At 52.4% G+C, this 27,854-nt stretch overlaps 5 protein-coding genes across 6 annotated transcripts; 2 read left to right on the top strand and 3 right to left on the bottom strand.

Annotated features, from left to right (window-relative positions):
- The first annotated feature begins 765 nt into the window (after positions 1–765).
- On the top strand, positions 766–5,189 carry HMPREF1120_05054 (uncharacterized protein). Its single transcript, XM_009159211.1, has one exon. The coding sequence runs from the start codon at positions 1,429–1,431 to the stop codon at positions 4,807–4,809; it is 3,381 nt and encodes a 1,126-aa protein (XP_009157459.1). The 5' UTR covers positions 766–1,428; the 3' UTR covers positions 4,810–5,189.
- A 33-nt stretch (positions 5,190–5,222) lies between these two features.
- Positions 5,223–12,885, bottom strand: HMPREF1120_05055 (senataxin). The gene is made up of 2 exons (XM_009159212.1): positions 12,544–12,885; positions 5,223–12,486 (listed from the first exon to the last, which is right to left on the bottom strand). The coding sequence occupies exons 1-2, from the start codon at positions 12,567–12,569 to the stop codon at positions 5,718–5,720; spliced, it is 6,795 nt and encodes a 2,264-aa protein (XP_009157460.1). The 5' UTR covers positions 12,570–12,885; the 3' UTR covers positions 5,223–5,717.
- A 233-nt stretch (positions 12,886–13,118) lies between these two features.
- HMPREF1120_05056 (phospholipid-translocating ATPase) lies at positions 13,119–19,451 on the bottom strand. Its single transcript, XM_009159213.1, has 4 exons — positions 17,842–19,451; positions 14,769–17,795; positions 14,486–14,715; positions 13,119–14,424 (listed from the first exon to the last, which is right to left on the bottom strand). The coding sequence occupies exons 1-4, from the start codon at positions 18,292–18,294 to the stop codon at positions 13,449–13,451; spliced, it is 4,686 nt and encodes a 1,561-aa protein (XP_009157461.1). The 5' UTR covers positions 18,295–19,451; the 3' UTR covers positions 13,119–13,448.
- A 657-nt stretch (positions 19,452–20,108) lies between these two features.
- HMPREF1120_05057 (uncharacterized protein) lies at positions 20,109–23,009 on the bottom strand. The gene has a single exon (XM_009159214.1). It carries the CDS (start codon positions 22,335–22,337, stop codon positions 21,975–21,977), a length of 363 nt encoding a protein of 120 aa, XP_009157462.1. The 5' UTR covers positions 22,338–23,009; the 3' UTR covers positions 20,109–21,974.
- A 371-nt stretch (positions 23,010–23,380) lies between these two features.
- HMPREF1120_05058 lies at positions 23,381–27,734 on the top strand. 2 transcript variants are annotated; one of them, XM_009159216.1, is made up of 6 exons: positions 23,381–24,202; positions 24,337–24,457; positions 24,516–24,556; positions 24,605–25,034; positions 25,087–26,599; positions 26,659–27,734. In XM_009159216.1, the coding sequence occupies exons 1-6, from the start codon at positions 24,166–24,168 to the stop codon at positions 26,662–26,664; spliced, it is 2,148 nt and encodes a 715-aa protein (XP_009157464.1). In that variant the 5' UTR covers positions 23,381–24,165; the 3' UTR covers positions 26,665–27,734. The 2 variants fall into 2 exon arrangements, with proteins under 2 accessions (XP_009157464.1, XP_009157463.1); XM_009159215.1 differs by having other exon boundaries at positions 25,087–27,734.
- The last annotated feature ends 120 nt before the right edge of the window (positions 27,735–27,854 follow it).

Below are 27,854 nucleotides of genomic sequence, written 5' to 3' on the forward strand. Positions count from 1 at the left end.
AATCGGAATTCCGGATTGACGCCACCAACCGTCACCCCTGTGTGGCCGTTTCAGGATCCAATCGACAGGCTGGGAACAATAATGGAGGAAGGCCCGACATCCACAATCTTGCATGCCTGGGAAGTCCCAAACTCGAACTGGGCGTTAGCAAACTTCTGTCCTTCCTGTCAGCTTTCCTCTTTGCGCGTTACCGGCGTGTCTGTACGTACAATGCCAGTCAGTGTACAGAACATCCACGGGCACTGAATCGACAACTGTACCACTACTGGAACTGGAGGAAGTACTAGGCCTGTGCGTTAGTGTCCAGGTGGCTACCCTTTCCCCAAGCCATCGTTGACACTAGTCGGCGTCACCCTTGCCTCCGTCATCCGTCGTTCCATACCGTGGCTGAAACCAACCCCTTTAGCATTTAGCCCACGTTATCGACCCACCATTTTGCCCTCTCTTCGAGGTTGCGCCCGTCCAGCAGAGCTCTTGGGGCTTGTTCTCTCAATGCAACTTCGGATAGCGTTGCTTGCCTGCTACCATGTCCGCGGACTGTACAATGTAGCATAGATATTTGCGGCTGCATTGGCTCGGTATGCGCCAGGACGGTAACCCCCCTTCTTGGTGCCAACCAGGGCCGCTCACCACACAGGACCGATCTGATGGGCAAGTTAACAGAGATACAGGACGGTTTTCACGAATGGCATGCCAGCCCAGCCGTTTCGGAGTTACTGGGAACTCTTCTATCTGTAGTCAAACTCAGAGGCCGACCTCTGTCAAAAACCTTATTTTCTGCGCTGTGACTTCATACATCAACGGGGTCTTCGCACGCTGATATTGCTGGTTGACGCTCCCTGTCAAAAATGACGCCAACATCTTGGACCCATTTTGTGACCGAGCACAACGAGTCCCTTACCGCACTGTGATCCATTCTTCATCCACATACACCCACTCCAGCATCTGACATTTTAGCAGACGACAGTTGGCCATGCAAGCCCGGTGGATGTTCCATATTCCCCGTCTTCTCTCACCCTCATCCGAAAACCAGCCTTTGCTGTTTCTAGGAATCTCTACCACGGCACGCGTCGTTTTCTGTCCTCCCTCGAGAGTCATCCCCCTCTCCTACCTTATTTCGGCGTTGGCAGGTCTCCCTGGCATGCATAAAGCAAGAATGTTTCCCTTCATCGGATCTCACGAACGCCTTGACCCTCATGCATGACCCTGAGGCCATTCTGAATTTTATTTGTTCCGCCAGCATTCCTAGCCCAAGTGTTCGTCCAAGCGTTCGATCTTGCCAGTCATGGATGCATTTGCATGAAGTGCGGTCCGATTCGCACCAGGTCTAGCCACCTGCTAGGATTGCTAGAGAGCAATTGAGTTGTACTGTAAAAAAAATCTATCTGTTCTACCGATAGGTCGAATCGCCAATGCAAGACAAGAACAATGGCGAACGATTACGAAGTGCAGAGTTCCGTAGCAGGAGCAAGATTGGTCGACAAAAGTCTGCCGGAACTGCCCAAGATCTCGGTCGAGAGTCACCAACAGCATGCTCAAATGGACACAGAGGCATGTCCAAGTCCTACTGTGCGGAAGTATGATGAGTTGAGGACGTATCCACGAAGCGCACGGTCGCGTCTGCCTCCTTTCCAACAGTCGAAGAAATGGGCAGCAAAAAAGCAAAACTCTACTCGTACGGCTCCAACGCGCGCTCCTCCTGTTGATGAGATTTCCATGACTGTCCATCGGGAGCCGATGGCAGATCCCGACGACAGGATCCCAACAATGCGCGAGGTATCATTCGACCAACAGCGCGCAGAGTTGAAACAATCCAAAACTCCAGTCAGCCAGAAACGGCATTCTGACAGACCACGACGTCCACGGCATGTCAGCCAGAGCAGTTCTACTCTCCAGGAGGGTGGAATTTGCCCGCCCAGAGCTACCAACTATTGGAAGACTGTCAAGGCCACGGTCGTGATAAGACCTCACAGAACTGCTAGAAAATGCTTTGGGAGAAGGCCTGTGAGCCGGAGGGCGTCTCTGGCCAGACAGCGGGAACCCAGAGGGGGCCGCACTGCAGGAAGAGTGCCCGTCCCTGCAAAGGTACGAAGTGGAAAGGAGAAACTGCCGTCACAAGTTACCTCGCCTACGCGGAGTCCTACTTTACATAGAGCCGTTTCGTTGGGCTCACCATCCGCCGGCTTGGATAGATCCTACAGGGAGAGAAGACGAGTTGCAAAACAGCGATCGCCCATTCCATCTCTTCACGATCCTGAAAAGGATACTATATTTTCCGAAGAATGCAGGGCCATTCTGAGCTCCATGGACTTCAACAGAGACTGGTTATTGCCAGCGGCCTCAGTCCTCCCAGCGGTTGGAAGACTATCCGGAAGCGGTGTCGGACAGCTGACTCAACGGAGCCGTGTCACCAGGGAAGACCCCAACCAGGAGATATCCGTGCACGATGCTCTTTCCTCTGTTCCCGAACAGTCGGCGGAGGTTACAACGCAGATCCCGGCCATCACCGTGACCACGACACCATCCGTGGCCAATTCACCTCGTGGACAACGGCCTCAAGCTCCCGCAAGAGTTTCAAGCAGGACTGTAGGCAGTCTTGCGACCATGATGCAAATGGCACAATCACACGAATGTCCAGTCGTTTCAAAGTCCAGCAGCAATCCTTCTTCGGTGACACCTGCTCAGTTGTGGACAGATACCCCTGGAACACAATTTTCAAGCCAGTCGCAATGGCTACAGCGTGCTCCATCAGCAACGTCCACTGTGGGTCATTCTGTTCACAGTCCCAAATCGGTCATGAGCACAGATACGCTGACGAAGATCGAGGCTCAAATCCGAAGCATTTCGCGGTTTACTTCACAGCGTGACGCGAGGAAGATGTCAATTTCAAGATCGGAGTCTAGAAGTGGTGGACCTGTAGGCATACCACCAGAACGGCCTTTGCCAGCTCTGCCAGCCGAAGCAAATGTGGAAAATGTGCCCGGTCAGGGCAGTGTTGCAGCCGAGAGTCGGCGTGGTAGCAAAGAAGAATCTGATATGCATACACAGACATCTCCTTCAAAACCGACTTCTCAGTTGGCGCAAAATCTGTCCCGGTCTCGACCGTCACCTTCACTCTTGCCTTCTGTTGCGTTATGCGCAGAAGCGACTCCAATCAGCTCGCTCAAGAGGGAAGATTCGGGGAGGTCATCAACGTCATCCTCCCGCTCCTTCAACCGACACACGATTTCTGGCCCACGTGCAGATCGAGTAAAGGAAAAGCGGATGCGGGATTTGGCAAACTCCCGGAGTAATTCGCCAAAGTCAGACTGTGCTGCTGACAGTTCAGGAACACAGGAAAGCAGATCTAGACCGGGGGTAACTGATGATGCTGGTCCTGCTCCTGCTGGGCAACAGTCAGTGGATCAACTCGACCAGTTTCCAGCAGTTCCAAGCTCGAGGCCGACGAGCTTCTCCAACAATGCATCAAGTCCTACCCGTCACAACCGCCGACAGAGCACTTTCAGTCAGGCCAGCTCTGTTCGGCAGTTATCAAACAACAAGTCTCGTCGTGGCAGCTGCGCTCCCCAGAAACTTTCGCAAAGTAATATATTTGTGGTGGTCGATTCCGACCCTGTCACTGCACGATTCCGCGCTGGAGCCATGAGTCCGACTCCAAGTATTGGCGGTGGGCACATGCGAGGTGGAAGCCCAGCCAAGACTCCAGGACATGTACGAACTGGCTCAAATCTGAGACAGGTCACCACCAACGAGCCTGACCAACAAAGCCCTGCCAGAAGCGTGAAACAAAAGACCAGTGTCCAGAGTTTGAGGGGTGAAGACGATTCGACGTCAGCCCGGTCCAGTCGGGTGAAGCCGAGGAAGACCAGACGTGCGGCAAGAAATAGTAGTGGACAATGGAGCAGTTCAAGTGATGAATACCAGCAACAAGAATTGCGTTCGCCGAAAAAGACATCGTTCAGAGCGCACAAACGTCGGAGATGGAACAGCGGCGACATTGGTCTGATTAAGACTCTGCATCAAGATCTTGAGGAGTACTACGAGACCATGCTCAAGCAGGAAGAGAGGATCAGGTGGCAGGCCCAGCAGATCCAGATGATGATGCGGGTGTTTGCACCCATCAACCGTGCCAGAGGAGTCAAGACCTTTTCTCCGTACGTGGAGATTGATGATCCTGCTGGATATTATACCACGACAGATGACGAAGAGACCATCAATCATTACCCTGGAGCGCAGAATTCGTTTAGTAAAATTCATCGGACTGCCCACTCGGAGCCCATGGCCCAACAATATACAGGCGGCATAAACAATGGCATCGTCTCCAACCAACGCCGTCATCATCACAGCAGGACAAACAGCGCAGGAAACGCCAGCACCGCCTCCAGCACGGGCAGCCTGTCGACTGATGCTAGTAAGTCCCTGGGAGGTGACGAGGCCTCGATGACCGACCCATTCGAATATGATCCTGCGCCGTCTGCGACGCTGAAACCCGCACCACTCGGCTCTGCAAAGAAGTTCTCGGACAAGCACAAGCGTGGGGAGTACACTGAACCGATTGTCGCCGTTCCAAGTTCTCCCACTTTGCAACAGCCTGATGAAGATGATCATGCCGGCATCAAAGACTACAAAGCGCAGCAGCAACAACAACAACAACAACAACAACAACAACAACAACAACAACAACAGGGGAGCGAAGCCACCAAAAATGCTCGCGAGGCCGCTCGTCTGAGCATCAACCATGTTCTCACCAACACGGAGCAAATGGACCGTGCCATTGAGCAGTTTGCATTATATGGCCGAGACGCTTAGAGAGGCGATTGTCAAGGGAAACGAGAACGAGAGGGAGGAGAATTGGCACGAAATACTGTACTTTTGCTAATAATGGACTTCAGTTCGGGTTGTGATTTGTGACGTGAAGGAACGAATGTAATTGAAATGAAGTGATGCATGAAAGATGCACAAGATGATGGATGCAGCCTGTATACGTTTTGCTTTTTGAAACCATCTGGACGGATTCCCGGAAATTCCTAGTGATGGATATCTGCTTTTGCTAATTCAAGTTGGGATGAGAGCATTACATTCACGTACCAGGTAGTCAATTCCATATATAGTATATGGTACTACGGTAGGTGCTGCATATATCGATATCCATACCCATATTTCATATTAGAATTGAACATCACAGTCAGTCACTGGTCATCATCAATCAGTAGGTGTAGTATCTGAAACACATTTTCTAAGATGGGATGAAGCGCCAATTGTCGTACCTGTCCTTCCACTGTATCGTGTCTAGTTTACAATATGGTCGGTAGTATAGATGAACACAACCCAGCAGTATACTGTAAGTCGCGCGACTAAAATGCCATTTATTCAAGCTGTCTCTCTTTCGTGTCATCATCCCTGCTCTGATTGTTTAGGTCTATACTGAATACTCATGTATATATGCATGCATGGTGGCGAGCTACAATAACTAGCTGTAGTCGCAGAACCATTTGCTCTCCCAAGAATTTTCTACCTCGTTCAATGTTCCATTCATTGTTCATTGCTCAAAAGCCATTTTTGGAGCAATTTTCAGAACGGGCACCCTCGGGGCCGAAATTCGCGGGCTGCATGACTGACCGGCTGCACTGCATCTTGCTCGCTCCTTTCGCTGTCTAATGCAAATCATTCCAATCGAATTGCACCGTCCAAAAACAAGCCCTTGATCAGTTTCATATTCACTTGCGTTTCACAAACATGTCGGCGGCATTTGCCTTTTTCTTCCGCACCATGGGCTGGCCGGGACCGGGACCAGTCATGCCTCCACCACTAGGGCGGCCACCTGGACCACCAGACCCAGGAGCAGGGATGGGCGGCGGAGGGCGCCGAGGCAAACCACCTCCTCCCTGACCCATCCCAACTCCTGCTCCTGGTCTTGCTTCTGCTGCTGCAGGGCCGGTAGGAGGAGGGCGAGAAGGAGGATGAGCATGAGACCGAGCAGAATCATCTCGAGATCCACCTCCAACTCCAGGTCGAGATCCGTAAGCAGGTCCGGTTCCAACACGGGACTTGGTGTTCAGACCAATGTTATTCTTGTTGTTATTGCCGTGGGCAGCTGATGCAGGACTCCTGCCATCTTGGTTCATACGAGGTACTTTGCCGCGATCGGAATCACTGGACTCGTCTATTCGCTTTCGCTTGATCATCCCCGCCGATCCTGCATTAGTGGTGCCGTCGCGGTTCGTGTTCGTCCTCGTTCTATCCGCTGCTGGTCCCACCGGTGTGTTTGGTGGCAAGGTGCTCTTCACCATTGGGATCTTTGCTCCATGTTCACCGAGTTGCTTTTCCGCTCGACGTTCGCGCGCTTTGTCCCGGGCCGCCCCAAACCGAAGTTCTTGTCTCTTGACCTCCTTCTGCTGGGCTTCCGTCAATCTCATGTCTGCCGGAGCTTTACAGTTGTCAGTGACGTGTCCAACTTCGCCGCAACTCAGACATCGAGGCTCAGTACAGCTAGTGTAGCTGTGTCCGCGCTGATAACATCGGTGGCAGTTGCCGAGGGCGGCAGCTTTGGCATCTTCGTTGTCACAATTGAAGGTGAAGTGCTCGGCCGATCCGCAAATGGCACACTTGGCCAGATCGTTGAGCCCGTTCCAGCCTCCTGACGGTCCGTAAACACCCTTATTAGGCTCTGGCAGATTCGAATCCATCCGCAGTTTGCTTGGAGGAGCTTTCTGCTCGCGGTCAACCTCCATCCTCGATGCGTTGACGTTCCGTCTAGGATCGGATTGCGTCGATTCCCGAGGTGGTAGCTCATGTTTGGTAGCTGATGATGTCGATGAGCGTCGTGAGAGACTGCTCTGTGGTCTGGAAGGCAGCGGTGTGCTCTGGTTTGAGGGTGGACCTGACCGTGGCGGTGCGGCATCATTGCCAGCCTTTTTGGGCACTGCAGCCGGGTCATTCGATTCTCGTCGTGACGGAGGCGCCGGCTTTACCGGATCTGCCGCAGGCCCATCCGCATCCATCATGTCGATGTCGTCCTTCATCATATCCTCTGTCAACAGTGGGCGACGCAGCATGCCGAGGATGTCCCCATGCGTGTACACATTTCTGGCCTTTGCATCGTTGACCAATGCCCGCCAGTATTCGCCTTGCATCAGTGACTGCGAATTTCCCAGCACCCAAAGGGAAGACTTGGCTCGAGTGAGGCCCACGTTCATACGCCGAATGTCGTTCAAGAAACCGATACCGTGAGTCGATGCTCGCACACACGAGAAGATGATAATCTCGCTCTCTCGACCTTGGAAAGCATCTGTGGTATTGAATTCAATCTTGGAAGTGATGTCCTGGCCGTATCGTTGTGTAAACCGCAACTTGAGCTCTTTCAGCTGGCCTTTGTAAGGCGTAATAACACCAATTTTGCCCGCAAAGTCATATTTCGGGACGTCCTTCACCAAGCGATCATAGAGTTGCATGGCCACATTCAATTCGGCAATATTGACCAACGAATGTCCCTTGGGGGCAGCTTGACTCATTCCTTGCACGTCAAAGAAGCGATACGGGGCAAAAAGATCGCTCTGATGCCACGGTCGCCGTCGGAGTTTGGCCATGTCCGCACCATCCTTGAGTCTCGAGTCGTAGAATGTCTTACTGGGGAAAAGACTGATGGCAGGGTGCATACGATATTGTGTGTCCAAGAGGTGCACATCCTTTTTATGGTTGTTTTCCATGCGAGCGAACAAACTTTGCTCGTATTGGAACTTGGCTGCCTCCCGCGAAAGAACTGTCGGCGGCAGTTGTTTTGGATCACCCACCAAAATGCACTTTGAACATCCATACTTGAGAGGGATCAGTGCCGACAGCTCAATGGATTGGGCGGCCTCGTCGATGATTACTGTTTCGAACTCGACGTTGAGACTCTGGAAGATTTCGTGACCACTCCCGCTCAAAGTGGCACAAAGGACATGGGCCGAATCAAGGATTTCCTGTTGGATTCTCTTCCGGCTGAGCTCCATGTCACGGGATGCGGTGTTTTGACGTTCTCTCATCTCGTCAATCTTGGACCCGAGTCCGTTCTTCTTCCGCTTCAGCGCATCCATGAGCTGTTCATCGGCAGTAGGAACGGGTATTCCCTTGCCACGTTGTTCTGTGATGCGGTCACGAAGCGCATTTAACTCTTCGGATACCGCTTTGTGTTCCATCATCACAGAGTGGATATCTTCTCTGGGATCTTTCGGTGCTGCGACGTTGAGCTTAGCATTCACCAGCTCCTCCAGGGTGACGTCCTTGACACCGGCATTTATGGCATCGGTTCGTCCAAGTCGAACCACGGACAGCTTCTCAAATTGCCCATCGAGTGTGGTAACACCCAGCTTCAATCGCATGACCAACTCATCAACTGCCGCATTACTCGGGGCACAGACGAGGATCTTTTTGCTTGCTCGTGGTGCAGGGCTCGGACGACCGGTCGCTGCATTCAACCGCACACCTTTACCGTCGGAGTTTTTGATAAAGCCTGTCATCATCGCACCAACCAGGGCGCAGATGGTCTTGGTCTTTCCCGAACCGGGAGGTCCTTGGATCAGAGTGAAGGCATCGTTATCGAGGGCGGACTTGACTGCTTTTGCCTGGGCTTTGTTCACCTCGTACGTCTTCTGCAATGGCGCAAGCACTGAATCCGGATAATCAAGTATTGGTGATGGTTTAGCACGGATAATCTCCTCGCAGAGGTCGTAGTACTGCAAGGCCATCAGCGCGCCATATTCTCTCTCCAGTGGCGTTAGAGATGATATCTGCACGCCATAGATCGTGGTCTTGTCGTTCAGATACGAGCGTAAGGGGTTGTTTGACGCGTTGACCCGGTAAACAATTTGAACTTCGCCCTTCTTCCTGGAAATCTCCTTGACCCGTGCTAAGCAATGCGGCTGCTGTGGATCCTGGTCCGGAGTTGAGGATTTCGACAGCAACACCACGTCCGAGGTACCGATACTTAAGTCCTTCCCCTCCGCGAAAGACATCGCGGAATTCACTTCAACAAAGTTGTCCACGATCAAGGAGTTGGCAACCTTCACCTCGAAAGGCTTGAAGTTGCCCTCCTCGCGAGCTTGTCGGAAACTTTGCCAGCCTTCAAGTATTAAAAGCGGTTCGAAGGTCTTCTGGTAATCCAGGGCGTTTCGGAAAGTGTTGGTCACAAGAGTGTAGTCATCCTTTGCCGAGTTCGGGGGCAGGTCGGTGTCTGCGAAGAAGTCCCAGCTGAGGATTGTGCGGTGTAGATCACTGAGATCTGGTGCCAACCGAGCTCGAACATCCTTCTGTGACCGGACCTGCTTGATTTTGCGCACTGGCCCAGCGACCACAGGTTTCCTCAGTCCTCCTTGGTCACGCACTGTCGGTCCGGCCTTTGAAGTCAAGCCAAATAGCTCATCATCTGAATCGGATTCGGACTCGGATTCCGACGACACCATCAGACTGCTTGTACCCGCGGAATGATCTTTGCCTATCACACCGACGCCTGCTAAGCCCGAGCCTTGACCACTAGTCTGCTCGCCAATGCCGACTTTGCCTCTTAACCGCGCAGCAGCTTCTTTGTCTCTGAGTTTCCTAGCAGCTTCTTCGCGCCTACGATTTTCGATAAAGGCTCGCGCTTGCTGGGCTTTCTTCGCCTCAACCTCAGCTGTGGACACTGGAGCCGTCCTTGCTGGTTTAGGTTGTTGTTTTGACAGCAAGGGCTTAATCTTATTTTTGTCCTTTGTGGAGATCAAGCCTTTTTGTGTTAGAGTTTTGTTCTCGATCTTGATCAAGTCTTCGTCTGCAATGTCATCGTCGCCAAACTCATCCGTACTCACGTCCCGTGAGTCAGTCGCGGAGCCTCCTAATCGGGAAACAGCCGTCTCTGTCCAGTCCTTCAGATTGAGCTTCGCCTGTCTCTTGGGCATTGGCCTCTCAATCTGGCGGTCAAGGTAGTGCTCCAAGGCTCGCACGAGCCTGGCCTTCTGAGATGCAGAGAGGATGGTTTTGACGGAATGCGTCGTTGCAACTTCCTGAACGTAAGCGAGACCTTCGCTCTCCGTCACTACTGCTTGATGCTGTTTCAAGCGATATAGCATGTTGGTAATGAGTGATACCAAGGTATCGGCGAGATACTCGTCTCTAAGTCTCAACCATTTCGCCATCGCATCCAACGTATTCAAAGGAGATCCGAGACCCGTGTCTCTTGAATCAAGGAGCTGCTTGGGGATTTCCTGGGCTTTTTCTGGTGGTCTGGATTTCGTCAAGACGCTCGCGAAAAGATCGTACTGGTCAAAGAGTGCCTCGGCATATTGCATGGCATCTCTGCAGACCTCTATCATCTTCTCTTTGTCATGAACCTCTAGCGACCACCGTTCAGTCTGGCTGAAAATCACTTGAAGGAGGAGCCACTGGTAAGACCAATAGTTCTGGACGGCCGCAGCATCTCGGGAGGTAATGTTGGCTGCCCGCAATTGTCCGTTCGTCGGGTTGCAAAGCACATCGAGGATCTCCATGCCATTTTTGAGCATTCGGGGTACAGAGGAAAAGGTCCTGTAATTGGCTATCCGTCGGAACGTCCAACAGATCCCATATATGGTAATCCCGAGGAAGGCCTCGATCAGATGAGCCAGGGCTTCCTTCCGCCCAAATTCCCCGCTGATATTCTTCACCACTTCAATTGCTGCTTGATAGGTGCTATTGTCGGGCGAGAACAATGCAGCTATCAGAGACATGCTGGTGTTCTGGGCTCTGAATAAGTAGTCCAGATGGTCCGGCTTGAACTCTGAGATGCGCTCCAGAAGTCGAGCTACCATGCCCGTCAACTTTTCAAAGATTGAATTAAAAGACTTCTTATCTTTTGCCAGAGGTTCGCCTTCTCGTATGCGAAATTGCTCAAGGCCGGGTAGTGGCATGATACCGATAAGTGCGGCTGCGGATAGTTCAGGCTCGTCATCCTTCAAATTATTGATTACGGCGGTCCAGATTTCGGGAGTGTAAGAGCTCGAACCGTGCCGCAGCGGCTCCTTGCGGACTAGAGTCTCGAAATCTGACTTCAAACATTGACATTCGAGAGCGATCGAGTTCTTGACGATGTTCGCTATGTCCTCCTTTGTCTCCTTGCTCAAGTTCATTGCCAGATCCGATTTTTTGGGTTTCAGGATCTCGTCCAGTCGATGCCCAATAAGACTCAACGTGTCCAGCAGAACCAGCCGCTCCACCGACCGACGATTTTTCTCATTGTCTGAGAAGCTAATGATGGTGGTAAGGAGTACCGTGACAACCATGTTGAAACATGCAGTCCTAGCTGCCAGACTCAGGTTGTCATTATCGATTCGTTCGAACAATTGACTGACAATCGTTTGCGAGGCAGCCGGACGGTTGGCAGGCTTCAGCGAGTCCAGGAGCGAGGGAATCCATGACAAGACGTCTAGCTCTTTGGACTCCGGATTTGAAGCCGAGTCCTGCAGACATTTGTTGAACTGAGGACTTGCAAATACCTGTTCGACAATGGTTTGGGAGGAAATCGAGCCCATTGCTTGCCAGAAGGCGGCGGGGGCTGTGTCCAAGATCATTTTCATTGATTGACAGATGAAAGGGACGGCCTGCGAGCGTTTGGCGAAATGATTGAGCGCCGTAGTGCAGAGGTTTGGGTGGAGATCGAAGAGCTTGTATGTGATCATTCGCTCGTCGAGTTTGCTGATAATCAACTTCAAGGCGCTCCATAGTTTGGTGATGTCGCCGGGCTCGTAGGCGTGTTGGAGTTTTGTCTGGATGTAATCCTTCATGGCCCAATCCCATTCGAGGTCGGTTGGACATCGATCAACTCGGTTCCAGATCAAGGTTGCCCATCCAACGCGAACTGGCACGGAATCAAAGAGGAACTTAATCGAGGCGGGTAAGATCTCTCGCATCTTAAGCGGTTTCTTGGCCTGAATCATCTTGAACGGTGGATCGAAGTGCTTCTGGAGGAGATCTTCGTTCCGCAAGAAGGGGTCACAGACCAATGCCTCAAACAAGGCGTGCAGATCTTTCTGGCTGAGCACTGCAGTCCCTCTCTTCTGCTCCGGAACCTCGCTGAGGGTTTTGGTAGCGCCATCAAGTCCTTGGAGTATTCGCTGGATGTCCCGCCTATTGATGATTTCAAAGAAGTTCTGGATATCTTCCCCTTCATAGTCTTCTCTTAGCGAGGCTGCAAAATCCACCTTGGCAACGTAGTACTCGCGGATGCAGATATCGCACTTGCCCAAAGTGTGATCAAGAGTTTCCCAAATGAAGCGTTGATATTGTTCACTTTCTCGTCCATCGTAAGCCAAAAGCTGTAACGAGGTCATGAACTTCTTTCGGCGGAGCTTGGTCTCTTCAATCCTGGCCAGTCGATCTGGATCAACTGCACCCTCTCCTGCAACACCGGGGTTCCGCTCATCTTCGTATCGGTCCTGGTCATCATCGTTCTGTCGTGGGCAAAAGAGATGCTGTCCCGGCGGTAATTGCTTTATCTCTCTGTAGTCCTATGTTAGTGGGGGTTGGGAACCGCCTGGGTCTTCATAGCAGGCTTACTGCAGGACACTTATGAATTCGGCCATGATTGCACTCTCGAGGAGAGAACCGGATTAGCACCAAGAAGTGGAGTGATCTCGCAACACCATGGGTACGGATCTCTCATAATGGGAACGAGGGGACTTCTGGGGCGACCCAAGTGCAGAAGTGAGGAAGGAATGAGGGCTGTACCGTCCGGCGGCGGCAGCTGGAAGGGGAAGAACTTGAATTAATGGTTCATGTGAGGGCCCGTCAAGGTGTTGTTGGGCAGGTACACGGTGGTGGGATGTGAGATCTGCAGAGCCCTGCCGGTGGCCGTGGCCGTGGTTGTGGTTGTGGTTGTGAAAGTTCTCGTAGCGCAAACCAACCGCGGGCGCGTCACTAATAATTCAGGGCAAAAAGTCGCGTGCAACGCCGCAGAGCCTCGTGCAGCCTCGCGCAGCCTTGCGTAGCCTCGTGTCGCTAAAGTGGTTCGTGGGCTCAGGTTCCGTTACTACTGATTTTAACTGTTTAAACAGTACACCGTCCACCGTCACTCCTGCATCACAACTACTTGGTACCTGCCTCTAACGGCATGCTAGTACAACGAGAGTGAAGTCACTCTTCTATAGCCAGGTTAAGATAGCTGAACCTATTGCATCCTTGCCGAGATATTGTACTCGAGCACAAAAGCCTACACAGCGATTCTTCTGGCCATGAAACGTACGGAACGCTTGAAAATCACTCATCCGTGCATACAATGTAATTCCGGCCACAATATCTCCTGTGGATATATCTAAGTATTTACAAAGCGCAAAACTCGCTAAATAAACAGAAACCAGCCTTCCAGACAGCTCAACCCGCCCAGTACTACGGTCGCCGTATTCATCACAGCATCAGGAAATCATGAGTCGTGAAATACCACAGCGGTCCTAGCGTTCAGGTTGCTATTGACGCTCTTGGGAAATATCACGCGTCTGGGTCCTTCTCGTATTGGTTGTGGACAACCCTGGCTGCGAGTAAACCGAGCTGGCAGGTTGCGAGTAACTTGACTCTATCCTACTCAGCATCGCTGCACTCGTGAAATCCCGGCTTCCCTCAAAGCTTGGTCTGACCCTCTCGAACGACTGCCGAGATCTGTCGAAGGATGAGCGCACTCGCTCTAGGGAGGGTCTTCTGCGGTACGCCCTTTCTGGAGGCGATGAGTCTCCATAATGGCGTGTCATGTCAAGGGAAGGCTTCGTTCGATCCGTCCCGTCACTTCCAGTTTGGCTGTGAGGGTGGCGCGTATCTCGCGTCGGCGCCTCTGAGGGTGGATATATGGGTCGCTGAGATTCGGCCATGCTGGGATATCGGGCATGGCCTTGGTGTCCGTCGTTCTCGGTTGGTATGTCCTCCGTCGGCTGTTCTGATGATGTCCCAGACACGTCCACGATTTTCGGCGGAACATAGGCTTCATATTCGTCCAGGTACTTGAACTTTCCCTGTCGCACTTGTTCCCGGATGATGTCGATATCGTAGGGCCGGAAGTTCTTCTGGAAGTATTTGATGGAAAAGCGGGGCAGTAGGCACAGGATGATTGTCAAGAGCGACAGTGCCCAAAATGTCAACGCTCCATACACTTCCGCGCCAGACTTGTAGAATTGGAATGACGCCTCGAAGGAGGAGTAGATTCCGGTCCAGGCAAAGATCAATAGAATACTGATGGTGGTCACCAAGACCATGATCCAGTCCCATTTGTACGTGTTGAGCAGAATATAAGAGTTGATGACGACGATGGCGACGCAAGCAACGTAGACACCCATCCTGCTTCGGTCATCAATGCCTCGTCCATTTTCGGTGACGAACGTGGCAGGTGCAAAGAGGAGATGGGCCATAAAATAACATATGGCCGATTGGTACAGGCCATCGGCCATGTAGAACCTAGCACAACAATTAGGTTTCTGTAGAACATCAGACTCCTCTTCGCGAAAGGCGTTCTTACCAAAACTTCTTCTGCGACCATTCCTTTCGTTCCATGCCGTGGCGATAGAGCTGTGGCACGGCAAGCGAAACTTTGTCACTGACGTCTTGATCGAGAATACCAATCAATCCAACCGGAACAGACGTGAACACCAAGTTCACCAAGAGAATGTAAGTATAGTCGAAGAGGTACGTGATGTCAAAGCTGTTGTATATCTGGTACCAGAAAAGGGCGAACGTCCAGACCAAATTCTAGTCATCCTGTCAGTAACTTCTCGCCACCAAATGCTTTTACGGCAACATACCTTGTAGAAGAAGTTGGCAATTGCCTCGGCCAGCCGCCTGTAGGACCAGCGACCATGGACCAGAACAAGTCGCTGGAGGAAGCGGAATTGGCCAATGGCGTAGTCAGACGACATGACCGCCTGGCGACCCTCCTCGCCGGCAATGCCCACACCAACATCAGCCTCCTGAATCATGGCTACATCGTTGGCGCCGTCACCAATGGACAACGCCATTATGTCGAGCCCATTTCGGACAAGCTGAACGACGGCAGCCTTTTGCGCCGGACTGACTCGACAACAGAGCACTGACTTGCATTGTTTGCACAACAGGAGGAAGCGTTGCCGCAAGTCGTCCTGCAAGACCAGCTTGAGTGATTCACCGTCGATAATCAGAGCATGGGTGGGGGGTGGCGGTTCATGAACAAGTCGAGCGGCTGCTAGCTCCTCATCCGATCCAGTCAACCCGAAAGTCTTCAGATGCTGATCAAGGAGGTTGGAAGCATCCTCGACCTTCCCTTCAGGCATGTCGAACAGGATCAGGTCCATCTCATTGGACAACAGGTTGCAAGAAAACCCAATGTTGATGGCGGTCTCGACCTTGTCACCAGTCAAGACCCATAGCTTGATGCCGGCCTGTCCAAGTAGGGCAATGGTGTCGGGCACTCCATCCTGGAGACGGTCCTCAATAGCCGTACCGCCAAGGAGAATAAGATCCCGCTCAATGCGGTCCGCGACTTCTTCAAGCCGGTCCTCCCGGTCGGTCAATGCCTGTGCCGCAAAATCATGGTCCTTGTTCCACTCCTGGTAGGATTCTTCGTCCAAATCTCTTTCAGCCACGCAGAGCGTTCTAAGACCTTCTCGAGCGAACATCTCCAAGTGTTCGGCGGTTGTTTTCCGGAGCTCTTGCTGCTGGCCTCGCGCCAACCGGGAGTAGATCATACTATCGGCACCCTTGCAAAACAGTTTGATCTTTCCGTCAGGCATGCGCACAATGGCGCTCATCCGCTTCCGGGTCGAGTTGAATTCCAGCGTGTTGAGGATGCGGTACGTTCGATCTTCACCGAGGACGTTGACATGAAGGTCATCGTTGGTGCGGCCAAGAACAGTGAAACCCATGTCACGGGCTGTAGCCACGAGAGCGGCTTCATCAGGAGATTGAGCTTTGAATTCAATCTTAGGTGGATCGCCGGGAGTGGTTTCGGTGATAACAGTATGACAGAGAGCCAACGCGAGCATGAAGTGCTCGTTTGCCCGAGCCTGTTCTTCACCCGACCTGCCGTTCAGATCGGCGACGAAATCAGGGGCAACGAACGTCAGCTGCTCGTCGTGGAGATAAGGGTTGTCGTGCATCTGGCGCAACTGTTTCAGCATACTAACGCGGTCTTCTGCGATTTGCTGATTGATACGTGCTGCCTCAGCTTCGACATCCGCCCCTTCTCTCCGCCGCATGCCCGCTTCAGCTTCGGTGTAAGCCTCGCCGTAAGCCACTCCGTTGATGGTACACTTTTTGAACTCCATGACATTCTGGGTCAACGTCCCTGTCTTGTCAGAGAAGATGTACTCAATCTGGCCCAGGTCGTCTGAAATGTTCCAGCTCTTTGGGGTGCACGGGTAGTCCAGCTTGTCATAGTACATATAGACATCGGACCAGATGAAGAAAGCCTGGATGGAACGGACAATTTCCAGCGTGATGTACAGGGAGATAGGCACCAAGTTCTGGAACAAGATGACCGCCGACCAAAAGGTGATAAATCCGTCCAAGGCAGGACTACCACCAATCGAGCCAAATTCGAAATAGTCCAGCGAGTTGTCCCCTTCGGCCCAGGTCACACCTTGAACAATACCGGACACCAAGCACATGAAGAAGAGAATGATGAAGTTATAGATGACGTTCCAGTTCATCTCTCGGGCCATTCGCGCCCGTTTGCTGGGGGTCATACCCGAATTCAGCATGATTTTCGTTTCTCGGCCTGTGAAAACCACCACGCCGAGGATCCATTCTGTGTTTTTCAAGCTACACCCTCGCAGGAGAAGGTTGTTGATACTGATTGGCTCGGCCATTTCACGAACAGGAGCATCAGGGTTCCGGGGATCATGTTGCTGCCATCGCGCGACGGCGTTGTAGGCGTACAGGTTCGGGTGCGGGCCCTCACTCTCAATGACGAACTCAGCACGCTCGCAGTCCTTTGCGTGCTTCACTTTTCGTCCTGCCTGGATCGCTTGACGAACTTTCAGATTTGTCTCGCCGTCCAAGTTCTTGGTCTCGACGTAGCAAGCACCGTCCGGATCGGAGGTGGAGAGGACCACCACATCGGCCGGAATCTGCTCGTCGTTGTAGATGCGGACGAAATCTCCAACTTGGACGTTCTTCCAGTAATCCTTCTTGAACCGGGCTTTATCTGGAACTTCTTTATAGGGATTAAGAATACTGCCGTAGTCCCTTTGCGGGTGGAGATTGCTTTTTCCGTTCGGTGGTTCGTGTGTCCGGAGCATGGATGGCGCGTTATCCCCGCCCAGGCCGGACTCTGCGGTGTTGAAAGAAAAGGCGCTGCTAGGCGGCTCTCCAGCGGAAGAGAGCTGGCCTTCAGCTCCTAAGCTCGCTCGATAGCCTGGAGATGGAACAGGCGTCATCGCAATGTCGTCGCCCGTTTGGCTATGAGTGGAGTGAAACGAAGCCCTTTCCGAATAAATGGACGTCCGAATAGTCGGCCGAGTCGCCGCAGAATCCTGACGCTGCAGAGAGCCACCATCAACGTCCTTCTCGGAACGTCGGTGTTTCTTGTTTTTCATGCCTTTCATTTGGCGGTAGGTGGCAATCACCATCCTCGTGCAAGCCTTCTTGAAACGCCTCCACATGGAGATGTCGTCCTCCGATGAATTCACGTTGTCCCAATCCACCAGCCTGTAAACAGGGGAATTGTTGAGCTCGGTGTCCAGCACCGTCCTGCGCCAATCCTCCACTGCATCTTTGATGGCAGTCACCGTTAGAATAAAGATCAAGGGAACAGAGCCCAAGCCTGGATTGGAGGCGCCGAAGATGGGGAAAATCTAAGAGTATTAGTGAAGTCACATCATAAGGGAACAACCAACTCACACTGAGAATAACAATGAACAAAAAGTATACGTTGGCGATATTGTGGAATTGGAACCACAGGTTCTTTGGCACAAAACTGAGGGGCGTGTATTTGGACGTCCTAATCTTGTTCCTCGAGTATTGCGCCTTGAGGTGGCCATCCTCCGTTTTGGCGTCGTCAGGGAGTGGTACATTCACGTATATTGTCCGTCCCTGCGATTCCTCCTCTTTTTGCGGCTGTTGCTGGCCCATTGGACTGTCCTTCGAAATCTCGCCATGGTTATCCTGGCCGTCGGGCTTTTCCTCGTAAGCCGAGAGTCTCACTTTGGGCACTCTCTGAAGCAGAGAAAGCCTCTTCTTGACCCCGCTCTGGCCGGTTTTACGAGTTGTAGCCCAGCGCATTCTCTTTACCGGTCTCGAGACATGATTGCCCTCGCCCTCACCCTCACCACTGTTGAAGTGTATTCGCGCCATGGTATGGCGTTATGCTGTGCATCAACCAGGGGCAGGGAATGACCGGTCTCTGGCCCAGGAAATTGCAGCGTCGACAAATGTCGTCGCAGGAGTCTTTATTCGACCAATTGACCCGTGGAGGGTGCGTAGGACTGGTGGATGTGGAGGATCGGATTTGCGCAGTAGGAGAGCTGGGAGTTCGGAAAGGTCGGCTCACGTCAGCAAATGCGGAAAACGCGCATCTCGGGCGTCGTTGTGGGCGAAGGGCGATGCTGGAGACCAGGCGAGCTTTGCAGGCGTAGAAGGGGCGCCAATGTTGACTGTGTATTCGGGAGGAAGAGAGGCTTTTGAAATGGACAACTGGGGGTTCAGTTCTGCGGCGGTATGGTCGGAGACTATCTCGGTCTTGGAAAATGGTAGGTATCGCCAGTGGTATGCCGTTCAATGCATGCACTACTATGTACGTGGTGAGTAGGGGTCCGCTGGCTCGGAGCTTCCCCGTTCTCTGGTTCAGAGCAGATCTCTGGGGAGCACAAGTGAGGGTACTGAAGCGGTCACAATCCCCTCCTCGGACAGCTGGCGACGGCGAGTGATGGCTTCAAAGATGAGCGAGCGAGAGTGATGGTAATGGATGGAATGGATGCATGCATTGAGCGCAGGGGACATGGACAGTTTCGAAAAAATGGCGGCTTTGCTGCTGCGAGGGGCTTAGAGGAGGGCTGCCATTCTCTGAAGCTCAGGCCGATGGGCCTCAGCCTCCTTAGGCTCTAGCCTCAGGCCCTTAGGCTCTGCGCACCCGAGCCCTCCGCGGGTGTCAACAGGCCAGACAGGCGGCAACGAGACGTCTTCTCGGCCGTGAGCCAGCATGTTGCCCCGTACAATAGGTAGGCGCGTTGTAGCCCAGGCGCCGAGTTCAAGCTCTGACCCTCGGGCATGGAGGCCCTCGGGCCTCCGCGACGCCTGCTACTAGTATAACAGGACTTCGCGCTCCTTTTACAGTAACAAGGCTCTCGCACCTCAGCTTCTTGAATCTATAAGTAGGTACAGCATGTTGTAATGTCTATAGCTTGCCTACTGCTTGACTCTCTGTCAACAAGCTCTACACCATACATGTGACAGAAGGACGACGAAACGTACCACTGCGACCCGCATTTAAAGTGCTAGTATACATACCTCGCCGATAATCTGATTAGGCACTTCAGATGTCTGCACTTATTTTAGGGGTGAAAGGGGCTGGCTCCAGCCACCTTTGATGTCTTTCGCGTTCGCGGGCGCGTCCGTCGTCGCGCCCATGGGCATGCTAGTAAAACTTGAACTGAGAGAGATCATAATTTGTACCTCAAACCTTAAGCTGACCAAGCATCCACCATTCAAGAAATATTATCAACGTTTGCAGTCATTCATATCTCCGTTCCGGGCGCCATCCCTGCTTGTTCAACGCATTCCGCCCCTGCTATTGGACGTCGGTCACTTTACACAACAATTGTGGAGAGCCGGTGAGCTCGGGGTTAAGGGAAATGAAGCGCATTGTACATGAGCCGTACAACGCGAAGACCCAGGACGTACTCCGAGTCACTAGTACTGGCATTAATCATCTCCCAGGCGAAGCAGCATTGAATTACACCTTGATACATATGACATGGTGAGAAGAGGGTCGAATGACCGCCTCTCACATTGGCAATGGCAATCATTTTCAACGTGGTGCAATTATAGTAGTTGGCCTCATCATCTACAATGTTGTAGAGAATCCGGGGGCTGTGCCAGACTCGTGCATAATTATGTGTATCCAGCATCAATCCGGCTGCATAAAAAAGTTCGGCAGCACGTACCTATTTACCTAAACCTGAGGTAAGCATCACCGCCAAGGTAGCAATGTAGAAGGCAGTAATTTAAGAGACTGTGTACTACTACACCGTTGGCACCTTCGCCTCCTTATCACTTAAGATGGTACAAGCTCTTGTTCATGCAAGTAAGTCGATCCCCAGATCTCAAGTGCATGCTCTAGGCAAACGCCTCGCTTATTGTGGGCAGACAGAGGCATCTCCAAAGGTACGGTCTACATTCGCAGTCTTGCAATACAAACGTCGCCACGCCAAGTATCATCACTTGGGTGCGGGCGGCAATCATCTCAATACACTGGTAACGCGCTGTAGTCACTGTCGTTGTACCGTGGCAGTCTTCACTCAAACTTGTGTATCGGACATGACAGAGGGAGCAACCAGGCCCAGAAGAAGGGTGATCCAGATGCGGTGGGAGCATTTGACGACCACCGCGAACGACGACAGGCCCCGATGCGTTCTTATTGTCTGCTTAAGACCACGTCGTGAAACATGTCACGAACAAGTGTAAAACGCATGCATTGGCACCGGCAGCGCACCAATCCATGCAGTTGCTGTGTACCACGGGACGCACCATCGAAGCGCCAACGAGAAATGCCCATAAATATCTTGCTTGCCAGATAAGCATTCGGGTTTCACCTTCGCTGTGCAATGACTAGAACATGTTTCGAGGAGGCGATGAGCAGCACGCAGCGAACTTTCCAGCTCAATGCATGCCCTACCTTGCAAAAGAAGCAGTCGCAGTTCAGCCTTGGAAGAACTCGGAAAGCTGTTGCTGCAAAGAACCAACAGCGTGGTACAGTAAATGCTATTCCACGTGGAACATACTGTAGTAATAGAGCACATGGATAAGGGATACTTCCAAACCTGGTTGACCTCAGAATCATAAAGGATGATCTGCGAAACGGCGCGTAGTCTGTGGCGCGTGAGAGAATTCTTCTTTGCTTCACCACGAATCACGCCAGCTGGTAGACTGCGAAGGACAAGGCTCGCATCCTGCTCTGTAGATTGCCATGATCATTTTTATTAGCCAGTTGCCTGGATTGGGAATATTGTTGGCTGAATAATAATGCAGAACCCTGGCGTATCCGGATCAAGGTATCTCGCTTAGTAGTAGCGTAAACGCGGAGCGTGCTGGTGCCGAGAACACCCATGTTCAGGAGGATGTACTGTCGCTGCCTGTGTCAAGTCGATGCAGAAGATCGGTGTTGATCTGCAACTCGATCCGTCAATTCAATAAAAGAAGCCAGCAGATAGAGGTCTGATGTGGTGACCGTAGCCCAGGAGTAGAAGAGAACGGTGCAGTAGCCCGACCGCGTATGGCTGAGTCCAACGCCTGCAGTGGAAGCAATGATATTAAATAGATGTAATAGTAGCAGATTGTATTTTCTCGATCGGAAGCGGCGTTGAGATGCCGGCAACGGTACAGCCAAGAACTCCATGGTCGTATTGACGAGCAGAATGTAGCCGCTTCAGGCCTCCTAGCAGGGCTGTCCAGGTCTGCTAATCTATCGAGCTCCACCACAAGAATGCATCATTGTCGACTTGGATATTCGCCTTTCCCCTGATGATGACCTCCACAACAATGACGACGGGAGGCGCTGGAGAGTTAGCATCCTTCGACAGACCGTTACTGTCTCTTGCATGCCAAAGGGGCGTTGTAAGATTATCCCGCGGATCCATATATATGACTGCCGACGATACTGCGATAAGAGAAGTTGGAGCAGGCCTGCAGGGGAAGTCATCGAGTGTCCATGCAAGTTTCAGATGAGGCTGGACAGACGGTCAGCCACGGCCCACATGATTCGCGCTGTTCCTGGCGCAGTCCTGCACTAGGAATGGTGCATTATTTGGCGTCGTTGCTCAATCCAAGATATGCATAAACAACCTCACGATAGGCGGAATCGTTGTTTCGGCCATCAACATGCTTTTTATTACTGTACACTGGAGGATTGTATGCCATTGAAGGTACAGACATACTGTAATTGTCTTGGTGGACCGTACGTGCCGGCAACAGCAAATCTTCATGGCCGTGTTCCGGGAAGAATTTTGTGCTCCCATGGAGTTTCCGCACATGCCAGGCGGTGCTACCTTCCTTATCGCCGGTCCTGGATACGCGCATCGCCTGCAACTTGAACGGCTCTTGTGAGGGCGGGGGGTCAATGTTATGGAGACGCTGTAGATGCTGAGCTCCTGGCTGGGAGCTACCCTTTTTGCTCGGCCCATGTCGAGCAAACGGAGGACTCAAATGGAGCGGCTAGGACAAATCAGTGTGGATACAGAGGGATACGTGAACGACAAGCCGCGTGGCGGAATGTAGCTGGAATTGAGGGCTGTCAAGCCACCCGTAGCCAATAATGCCTTTGACATCCTCACGCGGTTCTTGTCTTGGTAGACGCATCGGCTGGGGGATGTTGGCTATAATACCGAGTCAATTAAACCCTACCCGTGCTTCGAGATGATTTGAGAACGTCCGCAGCTTTGCAGTGTCAGCTCAAAAATCAACTTTACACCTTCGACAATTGAACTCAAAATTTCTCGGCTCTGTGGGTGTTCTTCACCCATAGACCCTTTGGATCGCACTGACTACGCGCGTAAAGGCGATTGGCCGTGATGGAGGCGCACGGTGGTTCGGATACCGGTCCCTTGGAGGACGCCAGGGAGGAGCTCGACGGCGATTATGGACACGCTTATGTGGGCACTGGCCGCTGGGCAGACGTTGTTCGATCGCGAGAAGGACTTGCAACATATTTTAGGGAGGCGGCCGCATAGAGGATGAGTTGGATTGAATAATAATGACGCCAGCAATCCGCCAACAGTGGTATATCCTACTAGTACAGTCCAAGATACAAGCGCAGGCAGTAGTGCAGTAGTACCAGGTACTATGTAGTACCGGGCATGGAGTGCCAGTGGTGCAAATGAAGTTTGCCTGGGAATTGTCTGCGGCAGAAGTGCGGAATCGCCTACCGAGTAATCCGCCGCTGGGTGTGCTCTACAACACTGTATACTACTGGACACTAGCCTGAGCATCAGTACTCGACTAGGTACCTAGTATTTTTATAATGTTTTTGAATGCTTGGGTCTCTACGGGGCCGCCTCAAACGTGTTTAGCCAGGCATCTAACATGTGTATCTGTTAGGTAGCGATCGCTGGTCGATAGTCCGCTTCTAAGATGCTTGGCAGCTGGGAAGCCTGCCGTGCTGTCCAGCTCGTAGGACTAACAAGCCCCCGAAAGACGAAAGCTTGGGCGGTTCAGTGTCCCTGGTCGTCAAATAACAACCTTTTAATCTTCAACCCCCGGCACAGCGCGGGTCTTCAGGCACTCAAACCTTCTTTAAGCCCTCGGCGGCGGCGGGTGCTTGTGGGTGGTTTCCATACCTTACGTGTACTTTACCTGACGGACTGCGAGTTACTGGGCAGATCGCTTCCCGCTCCCTCGTTTCGTCTTGTCCTGTCCTGTCCTGTTTCGATTTGCGCTTCACAATCGTCGCGCCCGCAAGCTTCGGCCACTCAACCACTCTCCCTTTCATCACCGCAGCCACTGCACCACGCACCCTCATTCTCAGTCCCCTTCACCTAATTGTGCTACTCATCCGCCTCCTATCGGACCACGCTCGTTATTTCGTTCCCAGCTGCAGTAGGAGGGCTGCTCTTGTTGAGATCCCCCCCCCTGTGACGACTGTTTGATCCTTCAGGCCTCCGGGTGCTGGCTACGAAGTCGCGGTGCTTGTGCTTGCGTGCGTGCCAACTGCAACCTCAAATCTTCACTCAACCTCACCTCCGTCTCTCGTTCCAATCAACTCAATGTCGCCGACCACCTACTGAAGCGTCTCCCACTCGTTCGTCCCTGTCGCTGCCACTTTCCTGGGTCTTTGTCCTTCGGAAAAGAGACCTGGAGAAGCTTTGATTGTGATTTATTTGGAAGACAAGCAATAATTTTGGTCGATTTGAATTGCGACCACTCTCGAACACAACTACTCCTCGAACGTGCCTGCTTCAGGCCGTTTGTTGTATTAATTGACAATCACTTTCACGAACGTGCTTCTCTCACACAATGGCACCTGCTCCGCCCCGTCTACGAATTGTCTCAGGTGAGCATGACTTAACTCTTACCGATTCCGAGACCAAGGCGCAAATCCAATCTAAGTTGGACTCCTTGGTCTCAATTACTTCCTTTGGATTTCTTGCGCCAAAATGAATCAAGAGCTAAGACGTTGTTGTATAGTCGGCGGAAATGCGGTGTCCGCGTTCCTATCCTGGCGATTACAGGCCACAAATGCCTGCGATGTGACACTGGTCTGGAAAGCCAACTATCAGAGTGTTGCGCAGTATGGTATTTCGTTCAAGTGAGCCAAACCCGAGCATATCTGTTCCACGTCGCGCTCCTGCTGACAACCGATCTAGATCTCAACTTTTCGGGAACGAACGATTCAAGCCACGATACGGTATGTGTGATCGAATCCTCAAGGAGCGCCGGAGCTAATCAAGTCCAGTCGTCCAAAGTCCCGAAGATGCCGCGAGTCAGCAAGCCGCTTTTGACTATGTGATCCTCTGCGTCAAGGCACTCCCAGACGTCTACAACCTGGCAGACATCATCCAATCCGTCGTCACGCCTCAACACACTTGTATTCTGGTGAACACTACCAATACGCTGGGGGTGGAGAAGCAACTCGAAGAGAGATTTCCCTCAAACGTCGTTTTGTCCCTTGTGTCTGGAGCCGATCTCAAGCAACTTGGCTCGAGTGAGTTCGAGCACAGTGGTTCTACAGAAATTTGGGTCGGTCCCGCCAGCCAGAACTCGGCCATCCCGGAATCAATTCAACGCGATATGTCTGAAGCCCTAGCAATGACTTTGACAACCGCACAAGTCGATTGCAAAGTGTCGACCAACATCAAGCAGCAACAGTACGAGAGGATGATCGGGTATGCATGAGACTTTCTCCTGTTCGTCCTGTAAGGTACTAATATCTTGCAGGCCCATTGCGTTTCACCCTACTAGTGTCCTCTTTGAGACTCCCAACCTCTCCGACTTGGTCCGCATCCCTGGCGTCGAGAACCTCATTTCGGAACTGATCGAAGAGCTACTGCAAATAGCCTCTGCACAACACTGCAAATTCCCTGGCGACTTCAAGAAGAAAACGATGGATACCATGCTTGGGGGTAATCAGGAGCCGAGCACAATGTATCAGGACTTCACCGCGCGGCGACCCATGGAGGTCGAGACATATCTCGGTTCTCCAGTGGAACTAGCGAAGAGCGTCAATGTCAAGGTACCGCGGCTAGAGACCTTGTATACCATGCTGCGTCACCTCAACACTGTGAACAAAGACCGCCCTCCTGCGAGCGCGACTCCATCCAGCTTGCCTCAGTCGCCATCCATGACCCAACCACCTCCTCGGACCATGTCTCTATCCAACCCACCGCCGCCACGCCAGGTCAATGCCTCGTTGAACGGGGGCCCAGGGCCAAGACCAATGAGAGGTCCTCCTCCCCCGGGTGTCCCCATGGGTGGCCCAATGGGTCCCCCCGGTATGCGGCGTGGCCCTCCACCCGTGAATGGATTCCGAGGCATGCCGAACGGCCAGCCGCCACGAGGGCCGCCTCCAATGCGACGGCGACCATCCTATGATGAGACCAACTTGGACGAGTTCAGTCATGTCGTCCTCTATGATGAATTGCCAGATGGCGAAGTTCCAGTTGGCGGAGGAGCATACCCAGAACATCCTGGTGGCCCTAATGGTGTTGCGATGAGGGAGAGAGAAATCATGCTAAGAGCCAAGCAATTACATCTGAAGCAACAAGAAATGGCAATGAAGGGCCGCGGTGGGCGGAGGACCTCGCACAACCGGTATCAAGATCTGGATGATGAGGATGACGAGGACGACTATTTCGACCCCATGCAGGCACGCGGACCGCCACCGGTACCTGTCGATCCTGACAATTTCGATATGATGAGCGTTACTTCAAGACGGACCAAGCGAACCGACAGCCAGAGCCAGCTTCGTAAGGACGCATTCATGAACGGCAACGGTATGCGACCCGGCTCTTATGGACGACCCAACCATGGTGGAAGACACCGGACCAGCACGCAGATCCTTTCCGACATGCCGGTCCTGGGTTCAAACATTCTTGACAATCCTATGATGGGCTTCTCCTCCAACCGGTACGGCTCGGTTGATCGAAAAGAGATTGCAGAGGAATCTCGTGCCAATTCTTTGACAGCAAGTCGTCTGCAAGAAATGGGTATCAACGGCGGACCATATCCTGCACCGCCTAGTCGTCGGACAAGCCGGTCACCTGGCAATCCGTTCGCCCCTTCTGGCAGGGTGTCAGGTAGACCTTCACCACCCAACGACCCCTACATGCAGGGAGGAGCACCACCGCGCAACGGCAGGCCGTCCCCGCCGGGCGGTGTACGAGCTCCCGTACCGAGATATCCTCCCGGTCACGGCAACATGATTCATCCACAGCAAGTTGAACAGGCTGGAGTGAGCAAACCATTCCCACCGCCCAAAGCCCCTGTCAAGAGTCTAACTGGAAGTGCCAGTGCTAGCGCGGGAAGTGGTGACAGTGGTAGTGCCAACATTGAATCTGAGCCTTCAGCTCACAGCAGCACAAGCAGCTTTGTGGCTCGGCAAGTGCTGAGTGCTCAATAGAGCTAGCTCTGGCTTGCTGGACTTGCTGGACTGAATTGCACTGAATATGCGCACTGGGTCGGCTAGCTGGCTTTGCAACCATTGACGAGCGGTTTACCTTTCTTGAGTTCACCTTTGCGGCACGGCATCAGCATATATGTCCAACTGTTACTCTTGTTTTGCGTATACTTTTTAATGACAGCTCTCCCCGTTTCCACCCTTTACGATCTGGAGGCCGTTGATGGACTCCGCACAACACCAACAACAACAACAAAAGCATTGAGACGAGACTGGTGGACGGCTCGCGGCCGAGTGGAAATATTGGAACATTCGACCTTTTTTTCCCTTCTTTTCGAGTACATACAGCATTGCAAGGAAACGACTGGCACCCCCATCGCACACGGCTTGATGCTCTGTGACAGTCCTGGAGTCGCGCTGTTGACGGGATGATTGGAACGGTTTTTCCGAGGAGCCCGGTCGGATTCGTTTCCGGCTGCGAGAAGGATTGGAGACAGGAACTTTTTGTATTCCATTACTCGAGACATACACTTTTTTTTCAGGCACACGAACACGATTGGAACCGGAATGAATAATTATGCTAGGATTTTGCATGAAAAACAGGGCTCGGGATGGTCGTGGATGGCGGGTGCACAACAACACGAGAATGGACCAGGGATGGCGTCCAGGCGAGCAGAGTAATTAATCCAACGAATGCAATCAAAGTCGCGAGAAGTAAACTCTGTTCAGCGTAGTTTTGACCGGTGTGGCATGGGGTTTGGCTGCTGGTGGTCAGCGTTCGCGAACGTGCAGATTTGAACCAGATGGGAGAGGTGCCCTACCTTATTTGAGCGATACACAATCAAGGACAGTGCAGCTTGTAGTAGGAGGGCAAGGGCTGCAGGAGGCTGAGATGGCGGTCTTGTACGTTATTATTATTGTCCATCATGATGAGGGCCACAATCCTGTTCTGACCTCGGGGCATTGAAACTACCTTTAAGATTAAGTATGATCAAGGCATTAATTCTGTACTAGTATGGAGTAGAATACTACTAGTTGGTTCCTGGGTGTATCCGGCCAATATCCAGCTTGGATTGAAGCCTTATGGTAA

The sequence above is a fragment of the Exophiala dermatitidis genome, assembly GCF_000230625.1.
Source record: "Exophiala dermatitidis NIH/UT8656 unplaced genomic scaffold supercont1.4, whole genome shotgun sequence".
NCBI classification, from domain to species: domain Eukaryota; kingdom Fungi; phylum Ascomycota; class Eurotiomycetes; order Chaetothyriales; family Herpotrichiellaceae; genus Exophiala; species Exophiala dermatitidis.